General features: G+C 42.9%; 1 protein-coding gene across 6 annotated transcripts in view; it reads left to right on the top strand.

The window, feature by feature from the left end:
* Acacb (acetyl-CoA carboxylase beta) overlaps positions 1-15,645 on the top strand; it is a 146,485-nt gene that overhangs the window by 38,406 nt on the left and 92,434 nt on the right. For all 6 annotated transcript variants that reach the window (XM_013142016.3, XM_003477752.5, XM_013142015.3 and 3 more), the window contains 2 exons: positions 5,701-5,833; positions 8,432-8,570. In XM_013142016.3, the coding sequence (XP_012997470.1) occupies positions 5,701-5,833; positions 8,432-8,570 (272 nt within the window). The remainder of the gene's footprint in view (positions 1-5,700; positions 5,834-8,431; positions 8,571-15,645) is intronic.

Raw genomic sequence — 15,645 nt, 5'->3', positions numbered from 1 at the left:
TCTGACAAGACACTGTTGAAAGTGCCATGGGAGCAAAACTGTCCTCAGCAGAGAATTTGGCATTACACATAGTGTTTTGTTTAGTTTCAGAGGCTATATGTATAATGATTGTTTTTTAAAAGTCCAGTTAATAGAGGTGCTTCTGTTTATCTCAGATATCTTTCTGCCTCACAATCAGATTCTGAGGTTGGATGGAGTTGGGCAGGAGTCCCAGCTCTGCCACTTGTCAGCAAGGTAACTTGAGGCCAATGTACTGTTCTGAACCTCGTCTCCTCACCATGAACAAGAGGTGGTAGCTTTCCCTACATGCAGCCGGGGAAATGCAGTGAGAAGCTCACTGTGCGAATCCCTAGCAGGACCTGAGACTGGGTGTATCCTCTCTGCACAGTGCAGTTCTGCCTGGTCTTGCGGTCCAGCCGCTGACTGTATTCACCATTTGACTGATCCCGCTGTTGTTGATTGCTGCCTGAAGCCATTCCCAAAGGCCCTGTGGGACATGTCAGTACCTGCTCTTGCCCCCCTGTCGAAGGTCAGGGCTCAGCCTTGGATTGAAGGCATAGTGCTTAAGACCATTCTCCTTCATTTGAAGGTCACGATTGGCCTCCAGCATTGTCAAAAAAGAGCTAAAGTAGCCACTAGCCTGGAGACTGGGCCTGAGACAAGGCCACATGGACAGCATTGTTTGTTCCCTTGTCTGGTTGACAGTGACGGTCTGGCAGCTCACCTGAAGAAGGGTCATGTGCTTTGAAATGAAACTGGTGGCCGGGAATGTTTTCTCCCAAGCCTTAAAAAAGACTCCTCTTTTATTGTGCTTTATGGAGTGTGGGGGACCACCCAGATGACTTCCTTGACTGTCCTTGAAAAGAAGAGCAAGTATCTCCATTTTGGATAAACTTGGCCCTACCTCCATGTACTATGTACAGAGCTGGCTGGGCCATTTCTTTGTCCCTTCAGTTGACTTTAAGCAATGTAAACTGGGATGACTGAGGAGCTGATGTGTCATCTCTGAAGCAAAGCGACAGGTCCCTGTTACCCCTCCCAGTGACCCCCCACATATGAGCTTGAGCAGGCGGAATGGAGAGCTGTGCTCCAAGCTGTCAGCAGGCTGGGATTGAGCCTTGAGAAAGAGGCTATGGCTTCCCAGGGCAAAAAGATTGTACATCAGAACTGAAGCACCGACCCAAATTGTTAGATACTATCTCAGTCGTGTTATGCAGATTGCTCTCTCTGTATTTCTTGCCCTCTGCATATTGCAGAGGTGGTCTCAGACCTCCTACCTAGCCCAGCTCACAGCGGTCCTGGCAGTCATGTGTTTCCCGCCATTTTCACTGTCACTCACCCGCAAGCCACGCCCCTCATGGAGAATTAATAGAACCCTGGCTGGGCTGTGACCTTTGTTCCGGTGAACCACCATCTTGCTAGACTTAGGACCCCTTTGCTTCCCATGATGGTATATATGTATGTTAGGGTCTCTATTCTCGCCTTGGGTTGCACCAAATGTGGTAGATTGGAATTAACTCATTAGAATTCCAATAACTTCTCCATGGGATTACAAACATAAACCTTCCTGGACCACGACGAAGACAGGAAAGGGTTCCCTATAACTGTGTTTCTGTTTTAATGTTCATATGTATGGAAATGGGACCTGTGAGATTTTCTGAAGTACGGGATTAAGCCAGCCAGGGAAGGTCACAGGTGGAACAGAGGAGATGGGAAGGTGGGGAGCAGGTGTTGGGCTTCGTAGAAGGGCAGGCAGGCGAGTTAGAGTGTGTTTCTCTTCCGTGTTGTTTAGAAGATCTGCAGTCTGTGGTCCTTCTGACTGAACTGAGCTGAAGTCATGGCATAGCACTTACCACAACAGGCACCAGCTTTCACTTTCCATGTGTTGACTTATCCGTACAGTTTTATTTTATTTCTGTATATGATCTTATTTAATGAAGTGTGTGTTACTGTCTTCATTTTACAGATGAAGAAAGTGAGTGCCTTGGAATGGGTATGGCTTTGGGTGTCTCTGTAACAAAATTAATAGCCTTTTTTCCTACTAAAAATAGTATGGCATTGCAGGCATTTTTGTTTTTAAAAGACTTAGGCAAAGAGAAGAAAACAACCCACCCATATTCAATATCCCCAATATAAGAATTATTAACTTTTTTTTTTTGGAAGGACTGGGGAGAGAACCCAGCACACTTGCACTGAGCTACATCCCCAAGCCCTTTTTATTTTATTTTTTTATTTGGAGGTAAGGCCTCACTGAGTTGCTCATGCTGGACTAGAGAGTCTCTTGCGGTATGCTGGGATTAGAGATGTGATCTCAGCTCAGCAGAACTATTAATGTTTGGGGTCTGTTTCTCCAGATTAACTGTTTGCAAATGACAGCTTTCCAGGCACGTCTGCCTGTTCTTATAGATATATAAAGTTCTCAGGAACAGACTGAATGTTTGTGTTCGGGAATGCAATTATGGTAAAAACACTGCTCGTATTTGCAAGACAATAATGACCTTCCAAAGTCCTCCTCTGAGGCCTGCTTCCGGTCAGCAGTGCAGTTGTCGGAGTTTTAGAAGAAAAGCTGCTTACAGTTTGCAGGAGGCTGCAATGCCGTCTCCAGGGCCAGAAGGCATTTCCTTATTCTTCCATTCAGACACCATGTCTAAGGCAACTGGGCAGAGAAAGTCTTCACTGGAAATACACAGCCTGTTGATTGTGGCATTTAAAAATAGTGACTGCTGTTGTTAATTTATCTTTATGTTTCCTGAACTTTGAAGTCCATTTCTTCACCTCTGATGGACACCTTTGGTGGCACACTCTGGGGTTGGAGCAAACTGCACTGGACCTGGACATTTTATAGCAGAAAGCACTCGCTCCTCCCATTTCGCATCTTACTCCATGAAAGGGTGTGGGGGAAGAGAGGGCCAGGTCTACTGGCAGAATTGCTCAGTCACCCTCTTTGCCTAGCTGGGCCTCAGTATGCCTGTCTATAAAATGGGATTCCTTGTCCCTGACCACTTATTCATGTTTGGCTTTACTGTTCTCTGCCCAGACAGTAGATGGTCCCTGCAGGTGGTGGTCTTTGGGATTAATCAGTTCTTTATCAAAACTTTTGGCTCTATGGTCTCGCTCATCCCTGGCCTCCAAGATGCCTTATGACACAGTTGCTGGGTACATTGTGGGATGATTAACCTTTAACCTCACCCTGGCAGATGGCTCCCAGCCCGGGTTCCCCCTGGCAGTGAACTGGGTGGACTGGAAGCTCACATCACATTTCAATCTATTCTGTCCAGACCTCACCAAAGGACAGCCAAGAGGTTTTTTTTTTTTTGCTGTTGTTGTTTAGAAAGAGATAATAGGAAACTGAGAAATTGATCTGCAAATGGGAAGGGGACCAAGAGATGGGGAGACGGAAGGGAAGGGGGAAATTAAAAGAATTAAGATGTGTTATGTACACGTACCAACACCCTACAATGAAAGTAATCACTGTGTACTTCAAGCATGTACTAATAAAAATTTTTAAAAAGCAGATAGCAACCCATCAGAATGCCTGGCACTGAGAGAACAGGAAGGGAGATTAACACCCACATTTGGGAAGCTGGAAAAGCAGATCAACAGGCAGTAAATGGCTTAGCAGCACAAAGAAAGCTGGGAGCCCCCTGGCCCTTGGATGTGTATCTCAGACCCCTCCCCGCCCCCCATCTCACACACACACACACACACACACACACACACACACACACACACAGCACAGGGACTAGATCTGGGACTGAAAAAGACAGTTAAGGATTGGCTGAGCTGTTCCCACATCCCTTCCATTGCTCATGTGGCCAAGTCCATCCCCCTGGGCCGCAGGAGACAGCAGGTGATAGGTGGATCGGTCACTTTCAGGAGAGGGCAAAGCAGCAGGTTTGGGACTGGAGATTGCTGGGCAGAGCTGAGGGCACAGAGCCTGAATTTGTTTTTTGTTTTTTCATGTTTTGGTATCGGGAATCAAACTCAGAACCTTTCACTTGCCATGTAGGCCCTGTGCCACTGAGCTAAATCCCCAACCCCAGAGCCTGAACTTGAAACAACAGGACAAGGGTTTCTGTGGGTACTGAGTCCTCAGAATTGTCCTGTGCCCCGCATTTATGGCTGGCCTTTATGGTTCTGGCTGGAGACTGGAAGACTTTTCCCTGGGGAATCTGACCAGCAATCTGAAGCTATTGTTAGCTCAGTGAACTCCAACACAAAGCCCCCCTAATCACCTACAACCAGCACCCCAATGGGTCCAGGACTTTAGTGCCCACTGGGCATGATGATGTAATCCAGACTGGCCCCAAATGGGATCCGAGTCCTCCCTCTCCCCTTGACTCCCGTCTCCTCTCCATGCTAGCGATGAGATCCAGAGTCTCATCATGGTAGGCAAGTGCCTACCACTTGAGCTGTACCCTCAGCCCTCGGATAAGTACGGGAGACAGGGAACGTGCAAACTAACAACCAGACACAGGAAACCTGGGAGACACCGAAGCCACGCCAGAGAAGAAAACTTAGAAATGCTGTCATTAGGGTCCTCCCCGAGGAAGGACAGGATGTTGCACACAAAGGAACAGGATACTGCACAAAGGCAACATTTGCAACTAAAACCAAGCCCTGGGGCTTTGAAAACGTGGGAGCAAAATGAAGAATTCTGCATACTTAGGACACAAGGCTGAGAAAATCACCCCTATGTAGAAGGAAACAGAGAAAAAGGGAAAATACACAACTTAGTGAACTGGTGTAGGGAGTTCAACATTTGAACTGTAGGACTTCTAGAAAGAATAGAAAAACCAAACATAGTGACACAGTGTCTGTAATCCCAGCACTCTGGGAGTCTGAGACAGGAGGATTGCAAGTTTGAGCTCAGCCTGGCTAAGTTAGCAACTTAGTGAAACCCTTTTCCAAATTAAAAACAAACAAACAGAAGGGTTGGGGATATAGCTGGGTATGAAGACCCTCCATTACTGCCCCCCACCCCAGCAAGCAAAACAAAACAACCTGATCAGGTGTCTTAGTTACTTCTCTCATTGCCAGGACAAAATACCTGACTCCCAAAGTTAAAAGAAGAAAAGGTTTTGTGCTTACAGTTTGTAGAGGTTTCAGTCCATAATTGGCTGGCTCCAAGACTGGTTAGTGTGGAGAAACAGTTCGTCAGAGGCAGAAGGCCGTAAGGGCCAGACCACAGCTCTTTCTGTTCCTTGTGTTTTATCCAGGCTACTCAGGGTGGATAGCACTCACACCCTTAATCCTAGTGCCCCTGAGCCTAACATTGCACTGTGAATCAATTCCAGAATCAATGCCAGCATCATACATGCTGGATCCTGCCACCCCTGAAAAAGCCCCACCTATGACAGCATGAGGCTTTGGTGGAGGAACATCTAGATTCAGCTGTTACACCTAAAAGGAGATAGAATCGCCAAGGAGGGATAACACCAGCTGAACAATGATAGAGCAGATGTGCTGGGAGCCTATCAGGAGTGGGATGAATGGGAGTCAGTGCAACGAACTCCAGGTGAAGCAAAAGCATCATTAACTCCAGGAAAAAACAAAATGAAAAAATAAATCTGGTACATCACAGCCCTCCCGGATGAATGATGATCACAGACTCTGGAAAGCTTGAGTACTGACCAGGCCCAACGCCATCCGGAGGCCCCCAAGCTCCCTCCGTCATGGTTCTGTCCCTTCTCTCCGCAGACCAAGCATGTCTGGGCTCCACCTGGTGAAGAGGGGCCGGGAACTCAAGAAGCTGGACCTGCACAGAGACTTCACCGTGGCTTCCCCAGCTGAGTTCATCACACGCTTTGGTGGGGATCGGGTCATCGAGAAGGTACAGGCGGGTGCTGCCCAGCGTTGGGGTGCAGGGACCCCCTTCTTCCAGCTGGAAGAGGGAGAACCAGCTTTAAGATCCTTCCTCACATGCAGAGAGGACCGAGCTTTTCACCCTTGATGCAATGGGTACAGTAGCCTATTTCCTGGGCGGGGACGTGGGGAACTATCAGGAGATTCCTGGGTGCTTCTTGAAAGAGGCAGCTGTCTATTGAGAGGGAAGCATAAACTCAGCCCTGCCCTCCCGAGGCTTAGTGCTTCTTCAAGAGAGGAGACCCCCATGCTGTAGTGATAATCACAAAAGGGCAAAAGGTAAGATTTACCCTCTTGGTAGGCCTCACATGGTCTCCTAGCAGAGTGCCAACTTCTGTGGTAATTCTTGTCATGTCCAGGACTGGCTGGGTTTCAGGGATTTGACACTGGCTACCGAGGGTCAGGTGGCCACTAAGTGGTGGCACTGGATTTGAACCCACATTTTTCGTCAGCAAGGCCCTGTTCTTTTCCATGTGATGTGAGTGCCGTGTGGTAACAGCGGGAGCCGCTAACCCTTAGTGAGGCCTGTTCAGAGGCCGGTTGTCTGCTACGTGTATCTTATTCAGCCAGCCCGCTCTGTTAGTGGGTGTGATTTTACAGGTGAGGAAACAGGCCTGGGAGGAGGTTTAAATGCCAGCTGTTAAATTTCCAGCAGCTCCCATACATACCTTAAACCCAGCATAGTAAGTACACTGTTGATGGTAGGGACTCACAGAGGCTCTCCAGCCTGGCTGTGGCTCATCTTGATGTGAGCATTGAGATTCCTCCTCCCTGCCCCAGACCTCAGATTTAGAGTCTCCTGGGTAGGATCCAGAAGCTGCATTGTTTTTTGTTTTCTTTTTTGTGGTGCTAGGGATCCAACTCAGGGCCTCTCACAGCACAAGCTGCAATTTGGCACACTCGCCATGGACTAGTTTGCAGCCAGTCCACCTGGCGGCCAGCAGCGAGTTCTCAGGAGCTGAGGGGCTGGCGTAGCCCAGAGCTGGTGTGCTTTCTGGCCTAAGAGGCGACTTTGGCTTGTCCTCTGTTTGGACTCCTCCTGGGAAAGCTCCAGCTCCAGCTGTGGGGATTAGGGCAGCAAACTGGCCCCTCCCCACAGGCCGCAGATGTGTGAGGACAAAATGGTTGGCCACCTGCAACTCTTCTCTCCTGAGCCAACCTTGCTTTGGTAATAAGACTGAGAAAGCCACGGCCCAGCCACTTCATCATTCTTTCCTAAGGGACAATTTTGACAGGATAGAAAGACCACTGAGCCTGAGCCAGGAATCCTGGGCTCAGATCCCAGTGTGGCAGCTCATGGGCTGTGGACTCAGCAGGCTCAGTTTCCCCTTCTGTAACCTAGAGGTGATCCATCCCAAATTTCTATTGCGACTTGTCCTTCTGCTGTCCTGAGATTACAGAGCAGGGAGGAGCACTTAACCCGACACAGCTGATCTGCAAGGCGGAGCTTTGAGGCCATCTTCTAGTGAGGTTTTTTGTTTTGTTTTGCTTTTTGTTTTTTTTTGTAATTGGAATTGAACTCAGGGCTTTGTATTGAGCTACCCAGCCCTTTTTATTGCTTTTACTTTTGAGACAGGATCTTGCTAAGTTGCCCAGGCTGGACTTGAACTTGTAATCCTCCTGCCTCACTTGCCTAGAATGCTGGGATTACAAGTGTGCGCAACCAAACCTGACTATTTTTTTAAAAAATAAAAACCCCAAAGTTTGCTTTTGTGTCTGAGAGACCAGGTGGCCAGGAAGATGGCTCGTCTGACCTCTTTATATGGATATAAACCTCAGAGAGGAAAAGGAGCAGCCCAAGGCCACACAGCAAGTTCATAACACAAACAAGAGTTGAAACCACACCCGTTCCGTGGCTCTCTGCTGCTGGGGCAGCTGGCATTACTGCCGTTCCTCCTTACAGATCTGAGACCTTTTATCTTTAGAATACAGGAGTGGCTGTAGGGAGAGAATTCAAAGTACAACTCAGCCTGTGGCCTCTGCACCTCTGGATTTGAGCTCCAGATATTCCATTCATTAGCTGTGTGACCTTGGGCGAATAGGTTAACTTCTGTGAGATTTAGTGTCTTTTCTCTCCCTTTTAAAATTTTGAGACAGGGTCTTACTAGGTCACTAAGTTGGGCTTGGACTGGAGATTCTCCTGCCTCAGCCCGCCAGAGAACTGGGATTTTAGGTCGTGCCACCACAGCCGGTGAATTTTTGTATCTTTAATCCCAAATTGGAATTGATAAAATCTCTTTCGAATGATTATTATGACAATAAAATGAAGAAAAAAGGCAACTAAAATACACTGCACTGTAGCATGGGATATTTTAAACATTCAAGAACCAGTAAAGGTCTTTATGAAGATCCTGAATAAAAGAATCATTGATTCTCCTCAGCATTGATGCACGCGTTTCATTCCATCACGTGTTCACGCAGCAGGCGGGCCTTGAGCACGGGCTCTGCCTGCCTGCAGGCTGCAGAAATGCGGTAGGCTGGCATGGCAGGCCCTCCAGATGCCTGGGCAGCCCGCGGTCCCCAGCACAGGCTGACCTACAGCCCCTGCCGTCCTGGTCTCTATCAGGTGCTCATTGCCAACAACGGGATCGCCGCCGTGAAGTGCATGCGCTCCATCCGCAGGTGGGCCTATGAGATGTTCCGCAATGAGCGCACCATCCGGTTCGTAGTCATGGTGACCCCTGAGGACCTCAAGGCCAACGCAGGTACCTGAACTCGACCCCTCCGCTTTAGGGTCTCGCCTTCACCTGCCCTTGTCTCCACCCTGCCTGGGTCTTACCTCTCATGAGTCCAGGTTTATTTGTGTTTTCTTCTTTATTTAATTAAAATATTTGCTGATAGTAAAAATCATGGGTCTGGCTGGGGAGTTAGCTCAGCCTGCTTGGCAAGCGCGAGGTCATGAGTTCAATACCCGGTACCAAAAAAAAAAAGCATAATGGGTCTCACAAAATGCAAGCTAACCTACTGGTGGCTATTTCCCCAGATGTTTTTACCTCCACACACGTATACTGTATTTCAATTCTTTGTTCATTTTTCCATTCATTTGCCTCATAGCTCAGTCTATTAAAGTGGGTCATCCTTTAAGTAACTTTGCTTTTCTAACAAACTTTTTTCTGAGCAGTCTTATTTTTTTATAGACCCTTCTTCACCCTGCAAGCGGAGTGATCTTTTTGAAAACGTGACCCCCGTCTTGTCACTTTCTTTTTTAATTTTATTGGTGCACTTTAGATATACATAGTGCTAACAGTCCTCAGGGAGTTTATACCTGAACATGATATGTGCTGCTTCTTTTTTTTCCATTCCCCTTGCTTCCCTGCAATCCCTCTTGCCCCCTTTATTTGCAAAAGCTTTGTTTTCATTTTTCCTTTTATTCTTTTTATCTTGTCCCTTCCTTCCTAAGAACCCCCTTCTACTCCCTTGTTCCTCTTCCTATTTGAATATTTTCTTCCCATTTTACAATATCTATTATACATTTTAGTCCTTATTTACAGTTTTTGTGTCTCACACCAGATAAATAATGCAATATGTAAATGCATGGTTCTGATTAATTTCATCTAACAATATAGTGTTGAGGTGCATCCATTTAGCTAGAAATATCTGAGGCCTGTCTTTTTCTTTATGGCATAGTAGTATTACATTGTATTAAAAATCACATTTTATTTATGCATTCATTTGTTGATGGGCAAGCTGTTTCCAAGATTTAGTTATTACAAACTGTGCTTCTATAACATGAATGTGCATATATCTCTGTGATTTAGAGATACTAAATCTTTCGTTTCACCATGCACTAAACTAACATTGAAATGCATCAAAGTTGTAAATGTTAAAACAATAAATAAATAAATATTAAAACAGAAATACTAAATCTATTTAGTTTTTATTTTGTTTTAATATTTAGAACTTTGATCTATTTCAATTTTAGTTTAGTGCATGGTGAAAGATACAGGTTTAGTTTTAATCTTCAACATGTGGAAAGCTGGGTTTTCCAGCACAATGGTTTATTTCTATGAGGGTTTTAATTCTTTCAGGAAGATACTAAGAAGGGGAATAGCTAGGTGAAATGGAACCTCTAGTTTTAGTTTGCTGAGGAATCTCCACACTGATTTCCATAGTGGTTGCACCAATCTACCCTCCCACCAACAGTGGAGAAGGGCTCCTTTTTCCCCACAATCCCTCCAGCATTTGTTATTAGTTGATTTCTTGATAATAGCAATTGTTGATGGAGTGAAATCTCAGGGTTGTTTTCATTTGCATCTCTCAAATGATCTGTGATGTTGGAGTTTTTTAATATATTTATTTGCCATTTCTACTTCTATGTCTGAAAAGTGTCTGTTTATTTCAAGAGGCCCACTTATGGATTGGGTCTTTAAATTTGAGTCTGATTTTTTTGATCTTTGTGTATTCTAGATATTAGTCTTTTGAGGAACAGCTGTCAAAAATTTTTTCCCACACTGTGGGTTGTCTTTTCACTCTATTGGTGGTTTTTTTGTTGTGCAAAACTTTTATAAAAGGGTGAGATCCCAGTTGGTGATTTTTTGTGATATTTCATGTGTGATTGGGATTTCATTCATAAAGTCTTTGCCTACACGGATATCTTCAAGAGTTCTATCTGTTCTGTCTTCCAGCAGATTTAGTATTTCTGTTTTAATATTTATTATTTACTTTTTTTTTTTTTTTTTTTTTGTCTTTTTTGTTTTTATCGGTACCGGGGATCGAACTCATGAGTGCCTGCTTGCAAGGCAGGCGCTTATGCCGCTGAGCTAAATCCCCAGCCCCCAAATGTTCTTTTTTTTTTTTTCTTTATGTCGGTATCAGGGATTGAACTCACAACCGCCTGCTTGCAAGGCAGGTGCTTATGCCGCTGACCTAAACCCCCATCCCTACTTTTTGTTTTAACGTTTAGAACTTCAATCCATTTCAATTTTAGTTTAGTGCGTGGTGAAAGATAAGGGTTTAATTTTATTCCTCAACATGTGGAAAACTGAATTTTCCAGCAACATTTATTAAAGAGGCTATTATTCTTTCAATGAAGGTGTTTGGTTCCTTTGTCAAAGAACCGTAAGGTGGCCGATCATATTTGGAATTGTTTCTGCATCTTCTAATCTGATGCACTCATCCTCAAGTCTGGTTTTCTTTCCCCCAGTTTCATGCTCTTTTTATCACAGTAGATTAGTAGTATAATTTCAAGTCAGAGATTGTGATGCCCCCTGTCTTCCTGCTTGCCATTGTTGTACAGAATTGCTTTAACAATTCTAGGTCTCTTTTGGTTCAAAATGAATTTTCGGATTTTTTCTAGTTCTATGAGAGATACTATTGGTGTTTTGATTGGGACTCTGTTAAATCTGTGTAATAGTTTTGGTAGTGTGGTCATTTTCACTGTATTGGTTCTGCCTACCCAAGAACAAGGGGTATCTTTCTATTTTCTGATATCATCTTAGATGTCCTTTTTCAGAGTACTGCAGTTTTCAATGTAAAGTTCTTTTATTTCCCTTGTTAGATTGATTCCTAGGTATTTCATGGTTTTGGATGCTATTGTGAAAGACGTTGTTTCCCTAATTTTAGTCTCTGTGTGTTTGTTATTTGTGTACAGGAATGCTATGAATTTTTTAATGTTGACTTTGTATCTAATCTAAATTTGGTTTTTAAGTCTAGAAGTCTTTTGGTGGACTCTGGGAGTCTTCTTTGTAGACTTATCATATCATCTGCAAATAACAATAATTTGACTTCTTCATTTTCTATCTTAATTCTTTTTATTTATTTCTCTTGTCTAATTGCCGTGGTAAATGTTTCCAGAAGTATATATTGAATAACAGTGGTTACAGTGAACATCCTTGTCTTGTTTGTGATTTTAGAGTGAAAGCTTTCAGTTGCATGGGAGAATTTCAATTGCTTTGCATTTACTTAAGCATGTTCTGTGAGCTAGTACTTACGCAGTTCTGTTGGAGAATGTCCTGTGTGCAGCTGAGAACAATGCCTGTTCTGATGTTGTGGGGTGGAAAACTCTCTAGACATCTACTAAATCCATTTGTTCAAGAATTTGGCTCAGTTCTGACATTTCTTGGTTGGTTTTTTTCTCTAGTTGATCTGTCTATTTGTGACAGTGAGGTATTGAAGTCTCCCAATACAATTGTATTAGTGCTTATTTGGTTTTTCATGTCTGTTAATATTTGTTTTATATAGTTGGGTACAATGGTATTTGGTGCATATATATTTATGATTGTTATCTCTTCCTCTTTGTTCCTTTTAAGGATGGAGTGGCCTTATTTGTCTCTTTTAATCAGTTTTGGCTTGAAATCCTCTTTGCCTGCAAATAGAATAGCTACCCCTACATTTTTCCAGGTTCCTGTCATGTGGAGTATTACCTTCCATCCTTTGACTTTCAATCTGTGCATTTCCTTTTGAATTAAATGTGTTTCTTGTATGCAGCATATTGTTGTAGGCACTTATACCGCTGAGCCAAATCCCTGGCCCTGGATCTTGATTCTTGATCTATCCTGTCAGCATGTTTTTTTTTGATTGGTGAATTGATACCACTTACATTGATGGTTATAACTGATATGTATTCACTTCTCATCATGTTATTTTCTTGTTGTTAGTTACCTTTTTTTCTACATTGTTTAATTGTGTGCTTTGCCTGGTGAACTGATTCTGATGGGGTTCATGGAGCTGTTATACTTGTTATATTTTAGAGTGTCCTTCAGAACATTTTGGAGTGCTGGATTGGTGGTCATGATGTCATAAAAGTATTTTATTTCTGCATCAATTTGAAAGAGTGTTTTGCAGAGTACATCAGTCTAGATTGGAGTTGTTTTCTTTTAGGGCAAGATACTTGATTCCAAGTTCTTCTTGAAGGTTTTTGTTGAGAAGTCTGCTGTGATTGTGATGGGGTTTCCTTTATAAGTGATTTGTTTCTTTTCTCTAACAGATTGTTGATATTCCGTTGTGTTGAATTTCTGGAATCTTGCCTATTTATTGCATGCTTTGTTGTAGATTTTTTTGATCACAGCTAATTGGAGTTTTAGATCTGTCATTTTTGCTGTCTGTCAAATTCTTTTTCCCTGCTTGGGAAGTTTTCTGCCATTACTTCTGGAACAGAAGTCATTTATGTTATCTCCAGCTTTTTCATCTACTCTGTTCAATCTTATGTTAGTCTTCTTTGCATCATCCAGCAGCTTTGGATTGATTTTTCATGGTTCCTTGCTATTTTTAAGAAATATTTCTCTTCATGACCACTAACCAAAATCCTGTCTTCTAGATCTGATACTCTGTTGTCACACTGGCTCACCCTGCTGCATATGCTTTCAGTGTAATGTTTAATCTCCTGGATATCTGTTTGAATCTGTTTCATGAATTCCATTTCTTCCTTTTGTTGGACATTCATAGTTTCTACCATTTTTCTGAACTCTATTTCTTTTAGAAATCTGTCTCTGCTCTAAGTCATTAATCACGTCCTTCGGTGTGGTCCTCATCTCTGTAGTTATTTGAGAAATTATTTCTGATTTGATTTTGTTCTAGAGCCTCATTCATCTGCTTTGTTACTTCTGCTGTTACCTCTTCAGAGAGCCCAGGGGGGTGCTTTCGAATTGCTCCACCTCATTACCTCCTGAGTTTGCCTCTGTTGAGCTGAAAGTCTGACTTTGCATCTTGCTTCTGTGTCTTCATATTTTCAGTTTTTTAAAAAGTTTAATTCCTGAGTTGATGCTTATAAATTGCTTATGAAAAGTAGCTTTATTGCTAGCATTTAGAACTGTTAGGAACTGACAGCTACTCAGAGATGTCTTCCAGGAGTAGCTGGTTTTTGGGTCTTGAGTCTGTTGCAAGATCCTACCTCTTCATTTTATTGGGGATGAGAAGTCACTGCCTATTTAACGTAACCCCTAGTTCTTTGGCACCGGCCTATAATATTTTTACGACCCTTAGGCAGTCTCAGTCTTGGTGCACCGGGAAGAACAACTGATTAGAACAATTATGTCACCTTGGCTAACATAGTACAACCAGCAGAAACAGTAACACCAAACACAGCCTAGCAAATGACAAACTGAGGGAACTATTAATTTTCTGCCTTCAACAGTATGAATTAGATTTGTGGTTATGTAACAAAATCTAAAAGAAACCAAATAATTGTATATAGTAAATACGCCCTTAGTGTAGTGATTTTACCCTCATGTGTGTGTTTGCCAGATGCTGGAAGCAGGCAGGGCAGGAGTAACAGTCACATTTGGGTTTCTGGGTCTATACATAAAGTTCCATGTCCTATACCTTCAGGATCATAGAGAGAGTACGACCTTACTGCAGTGGTAAGCAGAAACACCAAAATGACACCCAGGATTCATCAGTTCATGAGGCTTGGTACATTGGTACAGTCAGGCATTTTGTATGTTTGGTTATGCTGTCATGGTTACAGGGGTCAAGAAAGTAGTTACAAAGCCATGAAGCAGTTATAGAGCTAGACAGTCTCAAAAGAACAATGTTTTGAAAAGAACAGTTTCTTTTGTACAGTTTTTCCCTTTCAATACCAGCCTTTCTCTTTGGCTTGAGTCTAATGTCTTCCAGTCCGAGACACTGCTCAGTGAACACTCTTCCATGCTTTTCTTTGCTTTTATTAATGGGTGGGTTTTTAGAATGTATTCCTAGAAGTAGAGTTTTGGCTTAAACAGCATGACTATTTTATTTTATTTTTTGAGTATTTTAAAATCAAAATATTGTATTGTACGTACTATCCTTAAAAAAGGAAGATAAGGGGGCTGGGGATTTAGCTCAGCGGCATAAGCGCCTGCCTTGCAAGCAGGCAATCGTGAGTTCGATCCCCGGTACCGATAAAAAGGAAAAAGACAAAAAAAAGGAAGATAATCCAGGATGCAAAATCACCACAAAAAAACCAATAGCTTTTCTGTTTATCAATAATGAACTAGTTGAGAAAGTAATTAGGAAAACAATTGCGTTTACAATAGCTTTTAACAAACCCCCAAGGAAGCAACTTACCTCAGAGGATAAAAGTCTTCTACAGTGAAAATGACACGGCATTGAAGAATGAAGTTGAAGAAGACACTAGAAGCTAGCATAGGGGAAACTCAAAGCCATAGGCCACAGGCAAAGACTTATTCCATTAGCACAGGAGATAATAGCAAGAATCGACAAATGAGACTCCTTCAAATAAATTCTGCACACCAAGGAAAATATCCTATAGAATGAAGAGGAAGCACATAGAGTACGAGAAAATCTTTATCTTCTACTCTCCTGATGGAGGAGGATTACATCTAGAATATATAAGAACTCAAAAGCCACTAAAAAAATAAGATAACCCAGTCAATAAATAGGCAGTGAATCTTAATAGACACTTCCGTACAGATGGTCAATAAGTATGTGAAAATATGTAAATAAATATATGAAAAAATGTTCAACATCTTTGGCCATCTGGAAAATGCAAATAAAAATTACGATGAGATTCCATCTTACCCTAGTCAGAATGTCTGTCACTGAGACACAAAAAAACAGCAAATGCTGGGGAGGTTGGACGGGATGGGGGACCCTTCTACAAAGCTGGCAGAAACGGAAATTATTACAGCAACTATAGAAGGCAGCATGGAGATTTCTCTTCATTTGTTCTTTCTTTTTGAGCAGTTTCTCTTTCACTTTCATATCTGGGTCTTTAAATTTGGGGAGCTTGATTTTTTAAAAATTCTCTGTATGTTCTATATAAGACTTTTGTCTGAGGGACAGTTGTCTAAAATTTTTTCCCATTCAGTAGGTTGTCTTTTCACTTTGTTGGTGATTTCTTTT

The sequence above is a fragment of the Cavia porcellus genome, unplaced genomic scaffold (assembly GCF_034190915.1).
Source record: "Cavia porcellus strain 051 isolate PalLab524CR breed Dunkin Hartley unplaced genomic scaffold, mCavPor4.1 scaffold_16, whole genome shotgun sequence".
NCBI classification, from domain to species: Eukaryota; Metazoa; Chordata; class Mammalia; order Rodentia; family Caviidae; genus Cavia; species Cavia porcellus.
The sequence above is the reverse complement of the archived record's forward strand: the minus strand, read 5'-3'. Positions and strand labels throughout refer to the sequence as shown.